At 32.1% G+C, this 24,338-nt stretch overlaps 1 protein-coding gene across 3 annotated transcripts in view; it reads left to right on the top strand.

Annotated features, from left to right (window-relative positions):
- The window catches only part of LOC141453422 (uncharacterized), a 59,368-nt gene extending 39,686 nt beyond the window's left edge, over positions 1-19,682 (top strand). The window contains exons 1-2 of one of the 3 annotated variants that reach the window (XM_074126635.1): positions 6,349-7,256; positions 14,297-19,682. In XM_074126635.1, coding sequence (XP_073982736.1) covers positions 14,362-15,177 — 816 coding nt within the window. In that variant the 5' untranslated portion in view covers positions 6,349-7,256; positions 14,297-14,361 and the 3' untranslated portion in view covers positions 15,178-19,682. Of the gene's footprint in view, positions 1-6,348; positions 7,257-14,129; positions 14,153-14,296 lie in introns of those variants that run through there. The other 2 variants (XM_074126637.1, XM_074126636.1) reach the window with 2 other exon arrangements.
- The last annotated feature ends 4,656 nt before the right edge of the window (positions 19,683-24,338 follow it).

Genomic DNA, 24,338 nt, shown 5'->3' with positions numbered 1-24,338 from the left:
ATTATAGAACAGGTCTACCACAAAATGTGGAGAAAATGACCAATATTTGGCGAGAAATTAAAACTATTCAAAGGTGGCCCCCCGCGATATCTAAAAGAATGCTGCTAGTTACCAAGATGATATCTTTCAACAAGTTATTCTAGCCAATATTGTATTATTTTTAAATACTTCTTTCAAGGTTATCCCGTTAATGTTCAGGGCGAGTTTTTCTTTCCATTTTTATTGGAAATATTTACATTGAAATAAAAAACAGTGCTGTCCTTTTGTTTATTAATAAAACTGTCTATAGTCTTTGGCCTTGATGTGGCGTTTTTATAATAAATAAGCGTAAAAATCTGGATGTTAACACGTAATTTTACTTTCTTTTATTGCAGAGTTGAAAATATTCAAATCTTTTTAGAAATGAGAAATTTTCTAGTAAAACGTTGGTTTGGTTTTAAAATATTGTAATCATTTGATTGGATTGCGTGGGCTTTGCTGCATCCCTGTTAACTCATTACACAACGATGATCTTTTTTTGAAAAAAAAATTGTTAACTAAAAGTATTAAGCCTTAACATTAACTTTAAACTGAACTTTAAAATAAAAAACTATTACAGATTGTCTGGAAAGCTCCAGAAAACTGAGACTGGACTGGTCTCATGGAGTGGGTGTTCTCAATAGAAAAATTTTCCCAACACAATTATATGAGCTGTTATTTTTGAAAATGGTATAAGTCCATTTTTCCATGTATTGCGAGATATTTAAGGTTTTGCATTTGAATTAATTTAAAAAATATTCGTAAACCTTAATCTATTCAAGTGATCTTATTAACACTATACAACTTTTAAAATTTATAATTCAGGTGTTCAACAGTTATGATTAAGGAACGGATTTTTATGTATTTAAAAATGCCAAATATTTAATTAAAATATGCATTTATTTTCGTCAATTATGTGGAAAATATGTGATTTTCTTAAAATATTTTCTGGAATATTTAAGTAAAATGGACATTTTTTTTTATGAAAATGGATTTTTTTGGGGGGGAGGAGTTATAATTATTTATACAAGAAAAGAACATTTTTACAATTTATAAAAAGATGTGTTAAATTTTCAATTTTGAAAACTTCACTCTTCGAAATTGTTTGCAACCACATGAAATCTTTATAGATATCTTCCAGGTAGTTTTTCCGCAGAGTGCTCTCGTCAGGCATTTTTTTCCCAATATAGGTCTCTAAGAATCCTTTGAAATGAGGATTTTTAAGTTTGTGGAAAGGGATATCTGCTCTAACCAAAGCCCGACACAGATCTGTACTCAGAGTAGACTTACTTGATGATGGAGATGTAAGGAAGGCTTGATAGGACGTCCTCTCTTTCTTTCTGTTTTTATTCTCTATGTGCGATCCGGTGGCAATATGTTGGGAACGTTGAGAGCAAGAAACGCGCTTGTCACAAGCTGTGCAGTACAAAATGTCTCCATCACTTCGAAAAAGTTCTGCTGGAAACTCGCGAAGATATTTAGCAACCAGTAGTTTGTTTGAGGCCGATGTTCGTGGCATTTCACCCAAAAAAGAATACTAAGTGACCCAACGAAATGAATTGGACACTTCAACGAACGAGCTGAAAGAACAGACAACTTCAAAGAACTAACAAGTGCCCGTCACTGTTTAGCAGCATTCTGTGTAAATTACAATAACCATTGTACCCACTGTGATTCACAGCCCTACAGTCTGTGGTTCACAGTTCCTGTCAACCACCTCCCAATTATGAAAATATGCCCAAAATGAAAAATATGAAAAAATATGTACATATTTTGATTAAATATGTAGAAATATTTATTTATTTTAATCAAATATGTATAAATATACGATAACATCCAAATATGTGAAAATATGTGAAATAAAAGTAGACTCAAACGACTTAAAAAGTGTCAGTATGAATACTTCTAGTTGAAAAACGTCTGTAAATTGCCTAGAAAAAAATATGTAAATACATACGAATCCGTTCCCTAGTTATGATGATATACTCGTAGTTCTACATTAAACTTCACAAACTTTTTTTTTTATAATACTCTGAAGAAGGTAGTAAAAATTACCGAAACGTTGGTATAAAGCAAAAATAGTTATTTATTTAACAAGTGTGGAAAGTAGTACTTTTCCTCACGCGAGGCAGGGTTTGCACGCATGAGCGAGTGAAGCGAGGCAAGTGCAAATTGCCGAGTGTGAGGAAAATACTTTACACTAGAGTTAAATATTATATTTTTTTCTGCAACCATTTATTAACTAATAAAATTAAAAATTTCATTTTTACAGTCTACAAAAAGTAATTTATTTATTATAAACATTTATTGTTATATTACAATTATTTACATTACTTACGTATTTACATTACTTATTACATTTTCTGCTGTTTCTTTTATTGATGGAGGAGTGTTTTCTAAACAGGAATCACTAGAATCCATTTTAAATTTCTATAAGGTAACATTATAACCTTTTTAACTGTTATAATTAAAAATATCTAATTATTTATTAAAGTATTATTTTTATTTCTATATTCCTTTCAATTTTTATTTTATTTTTTAATATTCGTTTTTTAATTATTTAAATAAAATAAATTTAAATAAGCTTATTAGAGTTTTACAGAAAATATTTATGTTAATAACAAAACTTCTTATATCAAGGAAGCACAATAAAGTTTTTCCACTCACTTGTGCGGAAAGTGACACTAATAGGAATTTCCCCCCACTAGTGTGGGAAGTTGGGCATTACACAGCCGTTTTTAATTGAGTAATGAGAACTTCCCTACATGGTTGCAGAAAAAAGTTGTATTTATTTAAGAGCGCACCTCGATATTCACCAAAAAATCATCTGTCAACAACGGGTCGAAATAAACTAAAACCATCATTATTATAATAAATTTGGAAAGAATGTGTCTATATTTTACTGAAAATACCATAAACTCATTTTTTTAAAAATTGGACTGCAAAGAATTTATGTGCTGAGCAGAAAAAAAGGTTTGTAGATAGGTCGTAGCTGACAAAACAATTTTTCCCGATAAGGTCACGATTGCTTCAAATCGGGTACGATTACAGTACTACCCTTCTTCTTTTTTTTTTTTTTTTTGAAGAGCAGCTAATAAAAAATGTACAGCGTAAAATCTAAGTTAGTTATTTGCACAAAAACACTAAAAATAAATAATAATTAGATAAATAAGTCTGTGCTATGTGTAATGTGTGGTTGTGAAAGCAGTAGAATGAAGCTTCGGGGAAGTTCGGCAAGTGATCGGCTAGTTCCGTTACTGTTATGATAGTGTTGCTAAAGATGGAGTTAAGGTCTCGTCCCTCTACCGGCCGACAGATCTGTCAGGCTGCACAAGGCGATCCTTGCAGGTAATTTCAGCTGCTCGCTAGCCGTCTCATTTACACCACAATCTGTTCCAGTCTTACACATTCTCTTTCTCTTTTAATATACTCTTTCTCTCCTCTCTTTAAATTCTTTGTTTTCTATTCAATCGTCCATTATATTTTTATCTCAAGAACAGAAAGAAAGGAAAAATACTCAACTTTGTCCAACAAACTCTTTTTACAGGAACCAAAAAAATTGAATGAATATAATTTTAATCAAACAGAAAATGAAGATACCCTTTTTCTAAGTTAGAAGAAGCTGAAATTTGTGCTGATTTTTTGCGAATTGAATTGACAGATTGATGTCACATTCAAGATTTTGGGCCACATCATGTCTTTGGTAACATGTTGCCCCATGTTCAGGAATGCTGGGTATCCTGTTAAAGGCGATTTACTTAAGTTTAAGGGAAAATTCTTCAAACGAAAGAAGCTAATGAATTGGTTTTTACAGTCCGACATTGGTTACCGGGCTTACCTGGGAATTCTGTTCACTCCTTTATTGTTCATCATTTTTCGGGTATATGGGTTTCAATGCAGGGCTTCCCTACAGGGTTCCATTTTTGGGTTTAAAATTTAGATTAGATTCAACTAGGGCCGGCCCTTAAGGTCTACCCCTTCTGCGACCCCCTTTGGATCTATTGTGGCTCCCCCCCCCTCACTCTAAAGCTCACCCTCCAGACCTGTCCTTTTGATCAGACTCTTAATTCTGGAGAGCGACTACTGGGTAAAGCTCCTCAGGCCTTGAGAAGTAACATCCTTAGCCCTAGACAAGTCCCTCACACTGACCCAACACGTGCAGTGCCGTTTCTTCCTCCTCCTCCTCCAGACAGAACCACCTACAGAGGCTATCATCCGCCAAGCCCATGCGATGCATGTGTTTTGCTGAGCCTGCAATAAAATATATATTTACAGTATAGTGTAGGTAAGTGTTGAATATGATCCAGATTTGCTCAGTTGAATAAATTTATGAGTTACTACCTTGAGAATGATAAGATGGAGTCGTGTGAGTGGTTCGCTCAAAATATTTTTTTAGTAACCTCCAATGTTGTTGGTAAGGAAAGCGATCGTTTCATAAAGAATGTTGATTTAGAATCTTTACCGGAAATGAGCATGCTTTCCGAAGAGACCCGAACTTTAGCGTTCACGATTTCCCAGGCGGAAGTGCTACTTTACTAAATTCTCCACCCCCTCCCCAAACATTTTGAATATTTACTAAAATAAAATATCTCCAAGGTTTGTCTCCAAGCTAGTAATGATCACGCACAAATCAATTAGTCTAATTGATAGATTATTCTGAGAAAATTCTATTAAGACCACGCTAAAGAGAGATGCTTTACTATAAAGTGCTATCTCTGTATTATGTACGGTCCTACCACCACTTATTCATTAATTAAAGGATTTAATGAGTTGATAAAAATTCAACCGGAAGTAACAGAGCTTACTGAGTAAATTAATTTCCACGGTTTTATTGATATTTTTCTCTTAAACTGGTTAAACGCCTGGTTTTTCCTAACTTGGCGAATAGTTTATTCAAAGATGGGGAAACTTTCTTTTTTCTAAGAAAATTCGTTGTAGCATAGCTCTTGAAGCTTCTCTACGAACATTCTTAACGTAATGCCAATTTTTTCAGGCGAGCTTTACATCCAAACTACCAATTAGGTGTCGTGGACAGAGGCGACTAGCAAACATACTTTACTGTAAATTTCTCATATTAAACATTAAATAAAATCCAAGGCCTAGACACCGGGAATCGAACCCCACTAAACCAACAATACATCTAAGTTTTGCGGTTCTAGCCTATAACCAACCGCTCGGCTATCGTGGCGCCCTAATTTAAAAGCGCCTAATTTTAAATTTTTCAAGATAACAACTTCACTGCTTTCCTCCAAACTTTATATATCACTGATAGTTTCATGTATTTGAAATATTTATCTGAAAAAAAAGGTTTAATAACGTCGCTGCACGGCATTCTTGATGACTGAAGACTAATGAGTCATCTGCTATGAAGGGGGGATAGACTATGAATGCCTCAGATAATAGAGTATTGTACTTCCCCGCCTTTCCAATCTTGCAGGTATCTCGCTCACAATGGTAATATTGTAAAAATTCCCCCCTAGATATATTTATTTATTTCTTTTTATTTTGTACCTGAAAAACCCCCGTGGTGGGAAATTGTCCAAGAAATAGAATCTACTTTTTAGTATGTCTTAAGAAGTTTCCATTGCAATCGAGTAAAAGTTTTTCCCAGTGAAAATACCAGTGAGTGATGGCAGAATATCTTATAAAGGAAATTGCAGGTAATTAAAAACTTTTTGTATTCCGTTTTAGTTTACCTAGGTTTTAGTATGTTAGTTAATGTTGAATATTGTTCGTGTCGTTAGGCTGGGATATCCGCAGGGACGTTCTAGTTCTCCTAGTGGCTACTCCACTTCCCCCCCCCCTCCCCAAAAGAAGTGTAAATTAAGATACAATAAATTTCCAGTAAAGTAGGCTTCCAATAAAAAGTTACCTTATTCTCAAGAAACACGTTAAAAAAAAACTATTTCTTAACAGTGTTAAGAAATAGGTAAATATCAATTTTTTAAACATCCAACAACCTAAAGAGGGGAAAAAAAATAGTCAAATAAGAAATAATTACGTATTTACTCAAGTTATTATCAAACCTAACCATCCCTTGGCTCAAGAACTGGTAAAGAGAACAGTAGTTCAGCAAACGGCCACTGAAACGCAGCACTTAGCAAGCTATTAGTCTCAAATTAGTACAGCTGTATCATTATTTTATTATGACCTATTTTTAAAGATGGTATTTTTACTTTGTCTATTATTATTGTTATTAATTATTATTATTTTTATGTTATTAAAAAAAAAGGTTTTTAATTTTTTTTATAACCTATCACTTATTAAGTAAAATTATTTTAGTTGAAATTACTTATTGGGTTATCATATGTTTAGACATTAAAATCTAAAAATGATAACTAGGTCAGACTGAGGTTAAGTTTGTATGTATAAAATATATATTTACAATGTGTACTAGTGTGAGTACGTGTTTACACCTTCTGTGTGTTTTTTTTTTTTAATACTTGTATTTATTTAAAATGAATTTGTGTTTGTGTATATTTGTGTAAGTGTATGTAGAAAAAGTGTGTATTTACAAGGCATACGCGATGTGTATAATATCAAAAGCTAGTGTAAAGATGTAGTGGGGATAGAGTTAAGCGGACTTACCCCCACTTAAACACACTTTTTACCCCTACTACTCCCTTTACACCAAACCAATTTCAAACTCCGTATAAACCATTCAGTTGCTGAAGTGCTGTTGTGTTTGATAGTCTGGTGTGGCTTTGTGAAGTTTTCACGCTAAGAGATAAAATTGTAGATTTGGACTTTTTAGTTTTACAATTATTTTTTTTTTTTTTTTTTTTTTATTTTTGCTAGCTGAAAGAAACAGTTTGTTGAAAATTATTTAAAGGAAAAAAAAAAAAAAAACTATTTTGTTGACATCAAGGATTATATGCTCGTAACTTTTGAAAGTGTCTGAGGATTATCCCGAAAAAATCAAGGATTAATTTATTTTTTGTGGTGAAGCAAAGAATTTATCCAGTGCAGTGAATTTTATATTTTCTTTAAAAAAAATTGTGGTTAAAAAATTGGTGTCAGTGAGATCAGGTGTGAAAAGGGAACAGTAATTATTCCCTTTTTTTTTCCAACATCAAGAAGAAACAAAAAAGATTCTCTGCTCCCTAAATTTTATTTTTTTTGGATTATTTTCTTCACAAAGTTTTTCATCCAAAAAAATTTCTGCTTAATCCAGGAATCTTGCTGAAAAAAGAAAATTTATCCTACAAAACATTTTGGATTTAACCACTGATGACACGGTATGTTTATTTACACAAAATTAATTTAAATATTTAGTTAAAAAAGAATCATTTACAAAAAAAAATGTATTCTTGTCTCCTCATTACTTTTGACGGGAGTCTTAAATTCGTGGCTAGTGCGTCCCCGTCACAGAACGAGATTAGAAGTATTCATTGGTTTCGTTGATATGGGGGCGCATTCTAGTGTTTATTCATTCCAAATAAACTACATATCTTCATTTATTTTTTTTTATTTTTTAATTTCTACAGATTTTGTTCCATAAAAATTTCCTTACACCAAAAAATTAGTTGGTATTTACCGAATCTTCTATTTCAGGCTTCGGTATTGCAAATAATAAGATACTTAAATAGGAACTCCGAATAAGTAATGTGGCCCACTTCCCGTTTACCAATATTAGTTAACAAAGTTGTCATCCTGAGATTCTGATTTGCCTTTTTAATAAAATTTTTAATGTCCTAATTATAATCTGATGCTTAAAAAAAAAGCAATAAAACGTCCATGTTCAAAAAAAAAAATCGTACAGAATCGCGCTGTAAGTAAAAAAAAAAAAAAGGCATACATCCTTGTGATTCGTAACTTTCATTAAAAGATAATCGTAAAACCGGAAGTTCATAGCGAACTTTTTCGTCCCCATTCCTTTATTCAGTTAGGGTATTTCAAACTAGATGTCTTAGCAACATTGAATTCCCAATAAAAGTCGGGACATTTTCCTCCCCAATAGTGCGTATAGTTGGAATAAACGGACAGATCAATTTTAATATAAATGCTCTAAAGGAAGTGACGTAAAACATCGTACTTCCTTGTGAACCCCAATTGAAATATATATATATTTTTTAAACTTTTTTTTAAGAATTTCAATATTTGCTGAATACAATTTTAAAATAAATGTGAACGAACTTATAATATATTTGGTATTACGTGTAAGATATTTGCAATATAGAATATAATTAAGGAATTGAGAATTTTTCAGATTAAATTCTAGCAGATTGTAGAATCTTTTAATTAATTAATTTGGAATTATTAAGAAAAAAAGTGAAATTATTCTTAGTATAAATAAATTTATCATTTAATAATATTTAATTATATCGCGAATCATATTAATTTTTCTTTTTATTTCAATATTTTTGATTGGATCATATAAAAACAATAGGAAAACCCCCCTTAATTTCATTGGTTATTAATTTGTTTGATTAGCTAATTCTTTGTTAAGGGGTAATCCCTGAAAAATAGGGGGAATTAGAATGGGATTCCCCTACCCATCATTATATCAAAATGATAAACAAGTGTGTTTGGGTTAGAGAATTGTACATGTTAAGCGATCTAGCGGTTGTTACTTGTAACTAGATACCTGTCGGCCAGTGAGTGTACTATAATTGGTTAGACAGCATCTGGATATGGATACCGTTTTAGTTATTTTTTTGGTGTTATAATTTGGGGCTAAAGATTTTAAAAGAATTGCATCTTTTCATAAAAGTTTTCACTTATATTATATTTTTATTTTAAATAAAAAATATTCTAAAGTATTATTCTGAATATTATGCAACCTCACCACTCAATTACACAAAGTTTAAATCGCCTAATTTAAGTCGTCTTGTGGTTAGATTTTTTTGTTTTTTTTTTGCTCTTCATTGTGTGTCCTCATGGTTTGATACCTGCACTATTGCGCCGCATTTTGTTATGAGGTAAAAATGGCTACATTACGTTTTCTGGACACCCAAAACAATATATGTAACAATACTTATCAAAATGTAAAGCGTTGAATAACTTGGAAGTGACTTAGTAGTCTCAGAAATTGATTATGCAACGAGCTCTGTTTTTTTGATTGCTCACCAAGAAATTATCTCTTGGAATAACTCCCTAACTTTGTAGGCTATCTGGGAAACGTCTGTAAACCATGCTGAGGCATTTAAAGTACCTAATTACAACTTGAATAGTGCATGTTGCCTAAATTAAATTAGCAAAAGGAAAGCATTATCTTTTTTTTCTTTTTACACCGAAACTTCTTATTGAACCAAATTTTTGGTTACCTCACCTTTCTGCTGTATTACAGTAATATCCATGAGCCCGCATTTCGTCTTAATAACATCAATTATATTAATGATAAATTAATTCCTAGTACAATTGACAGGCCTGCCTACATAAATATATTTTTGCTCTAAAATCTAGGACCTGTCTAAAAATAAAGCACTGTTTTTATTTATTTATTACTTAACTTGACAAATATACTTTCAACGTTCCTCTTCAGTATTATAAATGTGGTTGATCTGTATATTGTACCGATGTAGAACTTTAAATAGATTGCGATGGAATGGTAGATCATGAGTAAATGCTCTAATGTACAGGGGTTAATGGAAATAATGATATTAAAGTCCATTTTACCAGGCGCGGCTTAACGTCTAGCTACCAAATTAGGTGTCGAGGACGGAGACGGAAGTGCATGCTTTACTGTTGGCATTTTTTCTAACTTTTGATCTCCTACTTACTAATTTGAAAAAAAAATCTAGAATTATGTTCCACTTTGCTGAGAGACGTTTTTCCATTCTTCTGGAATTCCAAAAATGACGTAAAGATTTCTCCAAAACTTCTTGACATTTATAAACATGTAGCTCTATTAACTTATAGTTGTATGATTTTCTTAGTTGTAGGTTAATTCCATAAGGTAGGCTTCCTTCTAATGTATCATTCAAGTATAAATTACGGTTAAGTTAGAATTGAAAATGTCTTGGATATTCTAAAGCTTGGGGAAAATAAAAAAGTCAGAATTGGGAATTTGCAGAAAGAGAGTTGGTGTCGAAGGCAATTAATTGCGCAATTCCATGTATTAATGACGCATTACGCGCAGGTCAGCTGGAAAATATCTGGAAATCAAAATTTATTTCAAGGAAATTTCCCCCCCCCCAACCGGAAATACAAACTTACAGAATAGATTGTACGCGTTTTTCTCGAAAGTTGGTTTTCCGGTTCTCTCAGATCTCAATTAATAGGAAATTATTTTCGTCTGAACGTAAAATATCTTGGCTGCTTAGGAATTTAGTATCTGGCTGAAGGTTTTATTCTAAATTCTTTTTTGCCAAAGAGATTCGAGTTTGATTTTTGTGTTGAGTAAGGCGAATAGCTGTAATGTTTTGTTGATTTTGCGTAATAATAAATAGTTTGAATTTAAACTTTTCTTTTTATAAATAATTAACTAATACAATGAAATTGATCAATAACAGTAATCAAAAGCTTTTCCGGAACAGTTGGGATTAATAATATTGAGATAAAATCGTGACGTAATGTAGATAAATAAATTCCTAATCTGACGTGTTTCATTTACTAAGTACTCCTTTCGTTATTGTTAACCTTAAACTTACGAGTGATATTTTAGTGCTACTATTAACTTCAAGGTTATCCAAAGCATTATTTCTAGGCAATAACTAAAACAAAATAAGTGTATAGTTAAGTTAAATATGATTTTAACCTACCAAGGAACCGATTAGCCCACAGCTTTAGAGTATGGGATTCCCACGCAGAGGTCTCAGGTTCAAATCCAGCTGCTAGGCTATAGAATTTTTTTTGTATTTTATTTTGCTAGGAGCTTGTATATAGCTCACACTGTCCGCTGATAGATGGTGTTGCCTGTAATGAAACCTCTGGTTACAGTTTTTTAATTGTGCAGACAGAGACCTCTGATGTTTTAAAAAACAAATGAATAAATAACCTAATTAATATTAAAATATTATTTTATATAATACCTTGAATTTGTAACTTTAAATTATTGAATGCTATTCGCCTTGATGGGAAACTATTTGTTAATTCACTTAGATCTTTTAATTTTTCTTTGAATAATTTTTTGAGTTGGGAAACTCGTTTTAGTTCTGATGAGGTTTTTTGGGAAACAATTTTCACTCTAGATTTTAGAGGCTGTGAATTTCGTAATAAGTGCATATCTTGTGATAATGTTAGAAGCGTTATTAAAGAGAATGTAAAGTGTGAGATTTAGCGCTACACTTGGAATAATTCCCAACCCCCCAGTGACGTCTAGAGGCGAGTTAATTTCTCAAGTTTAAGACTGTGTCCACAATTAGTCTTAAAGAGAGAGACTAAAAGTGGGGCTATTAAAATTAATCCTGTTTCATTAGTCTGTCAACACTGGTGTGCGTATGTCTGTCCGGGGGGCGCTTTCCGTCCTTGTAAAAGATGAGGAAGTACTGCAATCGCCATACTGGTTTTGGGGCTTCCGGTATTCTAAAAAAAACTCGCATGAGTTGATCTGTAATAAAAAATTCTCAATGTTGTAATTGTACATTACACAAAAAATTAGGTTCAACCGCTTCTCCAGAACTAAACTGAAACATAGTTTTATCTAGAGATTACACAGGTATAAGTTATGTAAGTAGGCAGATGTTATAGAATTTCCATCGACGTCGAAATTTTGGCCTCGCATTTTGAAATCTTCATAAAAGAGATACATTGTACTTTGGCTGGTGGTTGCACTTTAGAGATGAATGTCTACCTTAAATTGTTTTTAAAACTTGTAGATCTTTGTTCGTGAAATGAGTGAAACGTGTTCCGACAAAAATCGTTGGGGCCATTTTCGAAGTATAATCAAAATAGTGGAAATCAAGTACGTGAATTGTATTTATGGACTAACTGTACGATATTTAAATAAACTAGCTTGGGCAAGAAACTGATGGATGGACTTGGTACTTTACAAGACGAAGTTCGCTAAGCCGCAAGACCAAAAAGATCTTATAATCCCTAAATGAACGTAAAGAATCCAAATGGTTAACGAGTTGTGTCCAAAAAGATTCAATTAGAATTCTGACTGTAACCTTTCTGCTACTGAGTGAAATGCGTTTTATTAAGTAAGACTACTGAAAGTTTGACTGGAATATCGTAGGAATGGTGGGGGAGATAACCTCGGATAACCTGTTTCGACAGGCAGAAAATATCGTCTTGGGGCCATTTTCGAAGTATAATCAAAATAGTGGAAATCTAGTACGTGAATTAAATTTATGGAGACTTTTCTAAGGATTTGATATTGATCTCAATAGCACAGGTGTTGTAATAGCCAACGTAGACCCAATCGAAACTTTCGAAACTCGTGACAGATTTTCGAATCCCGAATAAGAAAACGTCCTAACTGTGTACAATGATAAATTCTTCCATTCCTGGTTACCGTACAATAGCAAGGGTCCCAATGCAGTGATTCGCTTTCATACCAATACCAAGAGTGTGCTAAAACCCTGCAGATAGATCAAGATGTAGTCGGCCATTTTGATTTCGGGCCGAATTGTGTGTGGAAGAAGTCAAGGGAAGAAAAAAAAATGGTTAAAAGAAAATGCCAAAGAACCTTTTCCAGTTCACAATAAACTTTGGGGGTCGTCTTCACATAATTTATCTTGAAACGTCGGAAATTTCTTTCCTTACTCAGCAAAATAAATTAGATTTGAAGTCAACACTTTAATTAAAAATCTTTGAATACCCCCCCCCCTAGGCGGGGAGACCATCCCTCTGCAAGCGCCCTAACCCTGTCCTTAATTGATTACTAAATGCGATGCCCGTTTGTAACAAACAAGAAGCTTTATAAAAAAACACTCTGCATCAATTAGTCTTATAAACTAGCACTTTAAAGAACCTTGAACTTTTTCATTATAACTAAGAATTAAAATCCTAACTGTTAAGGTGTAAACCTCGAATCTTTATTGAATCTTAAGTTACCGAAGACAATTTTGCTTTTTACAAGAAAAGGTTACGATTCTAGAGCGAAAAGGGTCTCCTTATCTTACGAGGAAAATACTCTTTGCCGCTAATATAGAGAATAAGCCGCAATAGATCCATTGGGCCTCAGTGGCATAGTCCTTTAAGGGCGCCATATTAGAATCTAATATAGAAAATAGTCATCGACAGTTTTAACCACAATAAATGATACAGTTGCAAGAAGCGGGACAACACAGTTACCTTGAACCCTATTTAAATCATATGCTTAACTCTTTTCTTAAAACAAGTTGTGTGAAGCTAGTCCGGCCTCAAACAAAATTAGGGGTAAGCCGTTCTGTACTTATGAATGGTATTCTACCAACTGTGAACAGCAAATAGTCACAGTGGAGTTGTTAGAAGCGTCCAGAAAACCTTAAAGACTAACTGTACAATAATCAAGTAAACTTGCTTGGGCAAGAAACTGATGGATGAACTTGGTACTTTACAAGACGAAGTTCGCTAAGCCACAAGACCATAAAGATCTTATAATCCCTAAATGAACGTCTAAATGAATCCAAATGGTTAACGAGTTGTGTCCGAAAAGATTCAATTAGAATTCTGACTAAGTGAAATGCGTTTTATTAAGTAAGACTACTGAAAGTTTGACTTGAATATGGCAGGAATGGTAGGGGGTGATAACCTCGGACAACCTGTTTCGACAGGCGGAAAATATCGTCTTTTACCTTGAACGATAACCTGAGCAGGTTCGTCTGGAAGAAAAGGTTATAGCACTGCATAAATTGCAACAGTGGAGAACCACGTGGGACCCAGTTTTATGCAATTCAAAGAAGAAGAATCATGATGCAGTCGTACTTCACCCAGGATTTTCTTAAGACTGCTTAGCCTAACAAAACAGTAATGAAATTGGTGCTCCAAGAACGATTGTTGCGAGACAACTTGGCTTGTTGCGGCCGTAAACTAACTTGTCATTTCCTAGGCAATCATATCTAACCTAAGGCCATTTTCTGTATACAATAAAGAGGGTTGGGATCATTATTGGGAATTGTTTGCTTTATTTCAGGAGTCCAAGTAGATGGTTTAAGTGAACTCCTATATCTAACTTGACTTCCAAAACTACAGACTTCTAGCTCTAGGGCCTAACTCAGTACAAGTTCCCTGAAGAAGCCCGATGCTCAACCTAAGGGCTGAGCAGGTTTTCTTAACTTATATTTACCTGTTTTAGAACCTGAAAATTGCTTAGATTTCTTGAACAAAGTCCTTAATTTAAATATGTTTTTCTCTTTCTCAATAAGCATGAGTCGTAATTATATAGGTTGCTTTGTTTTGACTGTTACAGAAGTGTCAGGTGATAAGGCTAGCGACGGGGGTTGCAAAAGGTCCCCGCCAGAGGACATCGGCGCTATGAAATCAAACAATCAAAATAATAATAATCCTTTGACCACAAACAACAATCATACTTCTGATCAGAATCACAAGTTGGAGGACGAAGATGACGATATGTTCGGCAGGAGTTATGGAACTAGTTTTTGTCGGCCAAATCGGCCAACAATGATCTCTGCTAAATATCGCCAGAAAGAAGAACGACGTAAAGTGTTGAAGATATCTATAAACAAGTTGAAGAAGATTGAAGATCCTGAAAGTTCGTTGCGTAGATCTGTGTTGATCAATAATACGATGAAGAGGTTGCAAAAAGAGGCTAGGGAGGAGAAACTGCAGAAACAACAATCAGTTGGTTTTAGATATTTTGCTTCGGATTTCCTAAAAGATGATGTAGTTGAGCCGTTGAGAACGTCTGATCAATTGGCCGATATTACGAATCTACCTGGCAAAAAGGAGGAAAACGAAGCGGCTCGTCGTGATACCAGGAAACGTTCATTGGACGATGTGGATGAAAGTGATGTGCAAGCGGTGCTCAGCCAGTTCTATATGCCGTTAACGCCACGCATGTTGACTTCCATTGATGAAGACGAGGATGAAATCAACGTAGTGGATCTGGACTCGACGGTCACGCCAGACCCGAAGAGGCCAAGACTGGAGGAACCGTCGGCCGCTGATCGACTGAAAGATCTAAGCAGTAGGGAAGATACTAGTAGTAGCCTGAATAACAACAACAACAGGGTAAGGCCTGACGCGAATTTCAGCTGCGGACATTCGTCAATGTTCAACGACCTGCAGTCAGTAGTGTACCATAGTCTGATAGCGTCTTTAGAAACATAGCACAACATGTGATCGCCTTGCGCCAATCACAATCCGATACTGCCTTAGTTATTCGATTTTTTTCTCTTTAATTTATGTAACCTTCCCGAAACTTAGTATATTAAGATGACCAAATCGGCCATTGATTTTGTATAATATGGATGACCTAATCTGTCGAACACGGATTATTATTTTTTACTTCCATCCTTTAATTATATTTTTTAATAAAAACGAAATTATAAAAGAGTGGCACAATTCAATTTTTTTGTTGAATAATTTTTAATAAAATTGTAAAGTGTAAACAAATTATATATATATACATAAAATTATAATTTTGGATATTAGTCAAGTAGAAATGAAACATTTAAAAAACTTAAAAAAAAAATGAGTGTATTTAAGAATTACTATTTTTGACTTGTTATTGTATAATGAAAAATTTTGTAAATAATATTATATATTTGTATTATACATTTAAAGAAGGAGAGAATATATAAATTTGAAATAACAATTTTAAATTTAATACTATTGAATATATTACGCAATTTTTTTTTATTTAATGATAAATATTTTCCGGAAACAAGAAATGCTGTAGGAACAAAGAGGAAATCGTAAAAGCGATTAATTCATTTCCGATTCCAAAATGTCGCACTTCTCCCCCTCATGATTTTACCCAAATTTTTTTTTTTAAGATTTTAAAGTTTAAAGTGTAAAATTAAAATTAATTTTTCAACTAGTGAGAGTTAAGTAATCTTGATTTTTTTTTTTTTTAACACTAGTGTTCAAAATAAAGGAGAGTGTGAAAATAAGAAAAAGTAAAACTCACTTTTTAAATTTATCACTGCAACCGTGAAAATGATGTTGTAAATGATTTAATTGAAATATTATTCTCATAATGATTCTATTTTCAAAACATCTGTTCGATACAAATTTAAAAACAACTGATTAAATTTACATAGTTCATACAATGTGTTTATATTATAATGTTCTTCTGAATTCCGGGGAACCTCTTTTTTTCTTTTTTTGGAATGGAGTACTGAGATGTAACATGATTCGGGCTTTAATGTTCGAATAAGTATCTAAAATATGTAGTTTTTTTTTTATTACTTATAGTTATTTTGGTTTCCATCATTTTATTAGTTAAAATGTCAGCTGTATTAGTACAAAAGTCCGTTTTCTGATTCTAAAAATTTCAGGCGAATAAACCTTATAAAGTACATTTTGTTGGAATGGTAGTTGCAAAGAAGTAGAGATGATTATGGCGATTATGCTGTACCACCAATGAAAGAACTATTCTAATTTTTATCATTTCGAAGAACATTATAAAAAAAAATACCATAAATTATTTTAAGCAAAATTGATAAAAAGTAAGGTATCATCAACTGCTCTCTGTACAATCTGCACTGTAGGACAAAACGTTCTAAAATCTCTCAAGACCTTTGTTTCACTTGGATCATTTATATTCTCTTGTTAGAAAACGTCCTGGCTATGCCATTACTTTCTGTCATATGTGATTTAAAGTATGATTTTACTCACTCCATATTGATTTTGTTAAAACATTATTCACTTGGTTGCAGATGAAAAAACCAAAAAGGTTATACACTGGGCCAAAAAAGTCTGTGAACACTAACCTAAATTTTATTACTTTTATTATTATCTTATTAGAAACTTCTTTTATTTTCAAATGAAATATACTATTCGATAGAGAGAAACCAGAGTTTTTCATTTTATATTCAATCTTTTATTTTTGTTCAGCAGGAATATCACAATTAAATGTTTAACAAAACAACACCCCAAACGAATGCAAAAAAAGTCTGTGAACACTTTGCAGAAATAAATCATTCTCACACATTGTACGTGAATTATAAATTTTAAAAACTTGTAGGACCTCCTATGTTCCTAATCACTTCCAACAAGCGAGCTTTCATCGATCCTAATAATTTTGTGGTCGTCAATGTTGGAATTTTATCCCACTCTTCTAAAATAGCGTTTTTTAGTTGTTCACGGTTTATTTATTTCGCGGCTGATTTCATCCCACAAATGTTCTATTGGGTTAAGGTCTGGCATTTGTGGAGGGGTGTTTAGGCGCCAGAGTGTATTATTTAAAAGCCATTCCTGAGTTTTTGGTGCGGTATGTTTCGGGTCATTGTCTTGTTGGAAGACAAACGTTCCCTCCAACCCTAATTTTTTTGAATTTTCTTTTAAATTGCGTCTTAATATATCCACATACACATATTGGTCCATCATACCATTAATTAGATCTAACTTGCCCACTCCTTTAGCACTCATGCACCCCACACCAGAATGTTGCCTCCCCCATGCTTAAAAGTAGGCTTCATATTTTTCATTTTCATAGCTTCATTTCTTTTTCGCCACACTTTTTGTCGTCAATCAGACCCACATACATTGAATTTCGACTCATCTGAAAAGATTACGGTTTCCCAGAAACTAGAAAGCTTAGAAACATATTCTTTCGCGAAATCCAATCGGCGGTTACTATTTATTTTATTTTGATTAAAGGTTTTTTCCTCGGGACTCGACCGCAATAATCGTATTCATGTAATTTATTTCTAATTGTCTGTGGTGTTACGCTTACACATAACCACTTGATAATTCTTGACTGATTTTTTGAGCGCTTGTCCTGGGTTCTTCTTGAAATGAATCGTTTATGAAAGGAATTAAGTTTTGGAGGCCGTCCACTGCGTGGCCTACTAATCACATTTCCGTACTTTTTAATTATATTATGCACCGTTGAAGGGTTTTTTTGAACTATCTTCCCTATTTCTCGAATACTTTTTCTTTCATTTCGCAACCTCACAATAAGTTCTCGAATTGGTCTGGGAACTTCCATATTAGTGGTTAAATATGTACTAATTAGATTATTTATTCACAAAACTGACTGTAGTGGTTTCTACAATACAATAGAGAACTTTGAAACTTTATTCAATCGTTTTTCTGTTTGTTATCTTAATGTTTTTACATATTTATACAGCTGTTCACAGACTTTTTTTGCATTCGTTTGGGGTGTTGTTTTGTTAAACATTTAATTGTGATATTCCTGCTGAACAAAAATAAAAGATTGAATATAAAATGAAAAACTCTGGTTTCTCTCTATCGAATAGTATATTTCATTTGAAAATAAAAGAAGTTTCTAATAAGATAATAATAAAAGTAATAAAATTTAGGTTAGTGTTCACAGACTTTTTTGGCCCAGTGTACATATTTTAAAGTTATATATTTGTACATATTATAAATATATGTAAAAAACAAAAAGAAATCATAAATTATTAGGAGCTCCACCTGTAATTGTATTGTTTAGGATTTTATTTTTAATTATTATTTAAAAACTAAATACACTTTAATACTTAAAAAATTAAAAATCGAAAGTACTTGTTGATAATTTTCAATCAATTAAAATGTGTTTTGGGGACTTAGCATTGATTTGAGCATATGTTTATCAAGATTAGTGATCTTGAGATCGTATTCATTTTGAGCGAAATTGGATATTAAGCTGGCAACAAAGTTGTAATACTACTAGTAGCGTCTGCTAAAATCAGTGCTACGTCTTTAGTTAAAATAACTAGACTGCGACTTGCTTTAATATCTAGTTTCTTTTTGTTTTCTTTTTGGTGTTTTCTTAAATCGTCAGAACTAGGTTAAACTCATGATCGTGTTGAAAGTATTGAAAAGTTCAATAGCTAAAAGTTTTCTGGTCACACATTGCTCTTGACAGTTGAGGAATTAGGAATTCATGTTTTAACATGAATACTTCCCCCTACATAATCTTATAACCTTTTATGGTCCAACATTTTCAAAACTTAAGCTCACCTTCCCCCAAAAAATAATTTCAGATCATTCTGAAATCCTGCTTCTAAGCTTTATTCTTAGGAAGCCAAAGCCATGAGTTCTGGATAGATTAAGCATTATGTCCACACTCTCAAACCTCGTGAAATCTCGGCGCTTGTGTTATTGACCCACTTTTCCATAGAACCTGTCTTTACGAACTACGCAGCAGCCATTGGGTGGGATTTAAAATTTTTTGTTTCTAATGAAATGTAATCTGATTCACGATTCAGTTTTTCACGATGTTTAAACAATCAATAACTTATCTGGTACAGTTATTTCTCAATCTTTTTTTTTTTGTTTTATTATTGTTTAAATCGCTGGTCAAAAGAAATTTTGTGATTTTAAGTTTTAAGCTTAAATTAAAGTTTTAAAATAAAGCTTTCAAGTTGAAGCAAATGAAGGTGTTCTGCAACTGTCAATTCCCAAAAAATAATTTCGTCCAAAAAACCAGTGTGTGTGTGTGTGTGACCGAAACTTTTGAATGTTTATACCCAAATCTGATGAAAGAAAGCACCAAAAAGCGGTTAGAGTTAAAGAAGTAAAGAAGCCACACACTTGTATCATATAAAACAAAATAATTAGTTTATCAGCATTCAGCCAAGAAGAAAACAAGAAAATGCACAATTAAGTTTCTTTTCTATTGAAAGGTGGTAATTTCCAAAAAAAAAAAAAAAAAAATTAAAGCGCCCAAAATTTTGATGTTCCGTGAACCAACTTCCGCAAGAATGTTAAAAATTAATGTAAACATCTCGCAAGTTATTTACCAACGCCAAGGTGAACTCAAAATCAACTTAAAACTATACACTTTTCAATGCATTCCGTTAATAACTTTGTAAAAAACTAGATTAATTTAAATTTAACCATAAATACTACAGATTTTTTATAAAGAAATCTTTAAAGAAAAAAAATGTCTCACCTTTCAGTAATTTTCATTATTTAAAATTGGTAAAAAACAAAAATTAAAAATTTTGTAAAGGTTGGGGGGGGTCCGCACTACAGGAAATTTTAATCTTAGCCTAGCTGTGCCTCCAGCCTCTTAATATTTACCCAGATTGTTCTTGAGAGACGATCACAGCTCTCACAGAAAAAAAGGGGAAAGTTTATTATATTAATAATACTTTTAAAAAATGAAACTAATTAAAATTTTCACAACATTTTTAAAATATTTTCCTATAGAATTTTTTAAAAAAGAAAACTAAATAAATAAATAAAAACTCAGTGTCTAGTTAGTGTGTTATAGATTCTCAAAATAATGCTTTTCGTGTGGAGATACAAAAAAAAAAACTGATATTTAAACATTTTATTATTATTCTCTGTGAGAAAATAGTAGAGATAAACATTTGTAAGGGAATAAAAATTACAAAAAAATAAAAGTAATAGAAATATAAAGATAAAAAACTTCGATTGCCTAAAATACATTGTAGAGGTTGTAATAAAATAGGTCAACCAAAAACAAAAAAAAAAAGGATTCTGAGTCAGTTAAATAGAACTGTAGAGGATTTAAATGAAAGACCTTGAATTGTAAAATGATGCTGGTGGAGAGATGATCTGGTCAGCATTGTTTGTCCCTTCCTACATTAGAAGAAGTCGCAAGAAATTTTGGTTGACATCTTGGATTTTTTTTTTGTTTTTTTAAATTAAATTTAATAATTATTAAGTTCAATACAAGTTGTGAATTTTGGCAGATGTAAGAATGGTTTTAAGATCTTCAAGGTCCTTTTTTTTTCTTTGAAGAAGAGTAAAAAAAAAAAAAAAAAATACGTCCCCATAGTTAGTAATCCTTGATACAATCGAAAGAAAAAGCAATTTTGGAAATTTTTTCTAAGGAAAAATTTTAATGCTCCCCCCCCCCCAATTTGGGGCGTGTCTAGTGGAACTTGACCTACCTCGTAAGTCCTTGCATAAGTACCGGGAAATAAGTACAACACTCTGCTTCCACGAGGATCTCTTTTAAGCAAAAACTTTTACTGGTTCCCTTACCAATCAATTACTTGCTAAGCTCCCCGTCAGGGTGAGTCCAGGATTTCTCTTTCAAATTTCAAAAATTAAAATGTGTACACTGGTAAAACTCTCTTGATAGTTTTAGTTCGGAAACAGCCTGCAGGTCAAAACTAACTCGCTTAAGATCAGCCCCCCCGCCCCGCCCCGCCCCGGGATAAGTTTTAAAATAGTAGGACACCAGCGAATCCAATCTGTTCATCGATTACTTTGTGGTCCGGAAACTACTTCTATTTCCAGCATTTTATTGTCTCAAACCAGTTCCAGAACCTTTTTCTCCTTTTTTTTCATTTCTTGTCGGTTTTCCTAGTCCCCTTAATTAAAACATCTTGTGGTGGTCCATTTTCTAACAACAGGTGGTTATCAATTTTCTTTTGTTATCATCATCACTGTAATTTTAAAGTTCTTTTATTAAAATCAAAACCTCCTTACCTATTTTAAAAACAAAATGACAACTTGTACATAAAAAACCGTTTTTTCTCTAGTTTGGTTTTCCATATTGAACAACGACTTTATTTCTTTTAAATTTTTAATTTTTTACAACGAAAAAATTCTTTTGTTTTTCTTATTCTGAAATTTAAAGGATAATAATTTATATCCCTCAATTTAGATGAGGGATTATTTCGAAGGAATTAAAAAACAAAAACAAAAATAGGAAAACTAAAATCTGTGATATGGATGCAATTCGCCTGCAGTTATTATTATAAATATAATAATTTTTTGTTTTAATTTTTTAAAATTTCCTTAATACGTAAGTAGATTATGTTTTAGATAAAAAAAAAATATATTTAAAGAAGAATGGGGAAAAAGATTATTAAAAAAGATTGCAAGAGATTGGCTCTCTCATTTTTTTTTTCTTTTATTTTTTGTTAAATTTTTCGTATCTTTTGAAGAAAAAAATTAAATAAATCAATAAATCCCTTCGCCCTAAAGTACACATATGTTTTCCCCCAAAATTGTACAAGTTATTGTGTGAAAAATCCCCCTAACATTGTGGAGAGGCTGATGACATATTTTCCCTTCTTTTTTTTTTTTAAAAAAAAAAAAATATATATATATATACAAATAAAAATTAAATTAAAAACGAAGTTAATTCTTTTTGTTGTTATTGGTGGGAACATAAATATACTTATTTAAAAAAAAAAAAAATATTTAAATTATTGTAAATATTTTTGTTTTTTTAAACAGCTGTTTTTTAAAGTTTGGGTTGTTGCAAATATGAAGGAATTTACAAACCTAGCGGCAATTTGATTATGTATTTTAACGTTACACTTAAATTTCCTTTTAAGCATCTCCGAACTCCTACAATATGTTATCCTAATACAAGTTTTAGGTTTAACTCTTCCAAATTTCTGGAAAAAAAAAAAAAATTTAAACTATTTTCATTTTTTTTTTGCAACAACCTGAACGGAGAAAAAATTAACTAATTTTTTTAGTTATTTTTTCTATATTTTTTTGTCTGTTCGTCAATAAATAAACTATTTTATTTATTTTTATTCTGAGTTACAAAAAAACAAAAAAAAAAGTATAAACAAACTAAAATAATAATTAAAACAAAAATAATATGAAGGAACTATATTATTAATTATTTTGTACAGTTGTATCATTTTTTTTTATTCTACCAAAAGATTTTTTGTTAATTTTTTCTTTTTCTTTTTTTAACAATCGTGGTTACCGTCTTTTTTGTACAGTAATCTTTTTAATAACTTGTTTTTTTTTCTCTACTGTCAATTTTTTTTTTTTTTTTTAAGAAATCTTATTTTTTTGCCTTTCTTTTTGGTAAAAAATAATTTGATTATGGGTGTGAGAAGTATGTATGTGTATGTATGCGCGCCTATATTTATATATAATTAAAAGAAGCATATACACATCAGTTTATATATACATATATATATTTATATATATATGAAATTCATTACACATATGTACATTAATTTTACATAATACCAATTTTATGTTATTAAAAGTACCTGGAAAAAAAATTTAAAAAAAGTTGTAAATTTTGTTTTAACCCTTTTTTTTTACTCTAAAATTTCTGAAATATCGTATATGCTACAGTTTACTTATTTTTTCGACTTCCATTAATTTAGTAAAGCTTCTGACAAATGTTAGCATTTGTCATTGATGATTTCTACAGCAATTATGTAGTTCATACATTCAGCTATTGGATCACTCGAAACACTTCCATAACTAGAGGATGGATTAAAATCTAAAAATAGAATTAACTGGAAACAAGAATAGAGTGACAAATGAAGATTTAAAGATAACTAGATAGATAGATAGATAGATAGATAATGCCTTTATTTTACAAAAAAAAGTATTCTATACATGTATATAAACAAAAATTAACAAAGACTACGCTTGGTCACTGACCATCAGCGGAGTTTGTGCTACATAACTTAAGTAATGTCTTCCCCTTAATATAGTATAATTGTAAAAGAGAAAAATAAGTAAATAAACTGAAGCTTCATTATGTAAAAAATAGTAATAATAATAATAATATTAATAGGGAAGGGATTAGCTATGAGGTTAGCATACTGGACTCCCACGCGGAGGTCCCGGGTTCGAATCCAGCAGCTGACCCTTAGATTTTCTCTTCCTAGGAGCTTCTTACAGCTCACTGTCCGGTGATGGACAGTGTTGTCTGTAACGAGAGAACACTGTCCGGAGGCCGGCAGTGCACTGGAAAAGCTCCGGGCGCTAATAACCTCAGCTGTTGATGCGCCAAAAAAAAAAAAATAAAAAAAATAAACTACCAGCAGTAAATAAAACCCTGAGTAACTTTGGAAACATATAAAATTAAAAGTGCAATCAGTAATTAAATTCTAATATTAAACTGAATCTATATTTCCAGGCTTCGCTGCAATATCTGATTAGCGGTAACCACCCTCCTAATCCATTTAAATATGAGATCAACTCTTCTTTTGATAGAGTATTCTTATTAAAATACTTTAGTCTGAATTCTATGCGACAGGGACATACCGCAATAAAATGGTGCAAATTTTCAATCACTGACATACTGCACAACGAACACTGATGCCTGGATGGCTCCCTAAGTAAGCTATAATTTAGGTATATCAACTCCCCCCCCTGGCCCTAATTACCCAACTGATATAATGTATTGGCAATTCATCGTTCATGTAATTAATTTCAAAATTTAATTCTTTATAAATTCTCCCTGATGGCGAGCTTAACGCTCTTAAAATACAATCCTGCCTGAAAGAACGAACTAACGCAGATTTAATAAGTTTTATGTGAGAAGACCACTATAAAGATAACTATCTACATTTTAAATGATTAAATTTAAAGCTTTACCTGTAGTGTTTTGTGGTGTGAAATGG

The sequence above is a fragment of the Rhodnius prolixus genome, unplaced genomic scaffold (assembly GCF_049639745.1).
Source record: "Rhodnius prolixus isolate KJV_2025 unplaced genomic scaffold, Rpr scaffold_3, whole genome shotgun sequence".
Lineage (NCBI taxonomy): Eukaryota > Metazoa > Arthropoda > Insecta > Hemiptera > Reduviidae > Rhodnius > Rhodnius prolixus.
Note: the sequence above shows the minus strand (reverse complement) of the source record. Positions and strands in the feature narration are given on the sequence as shown.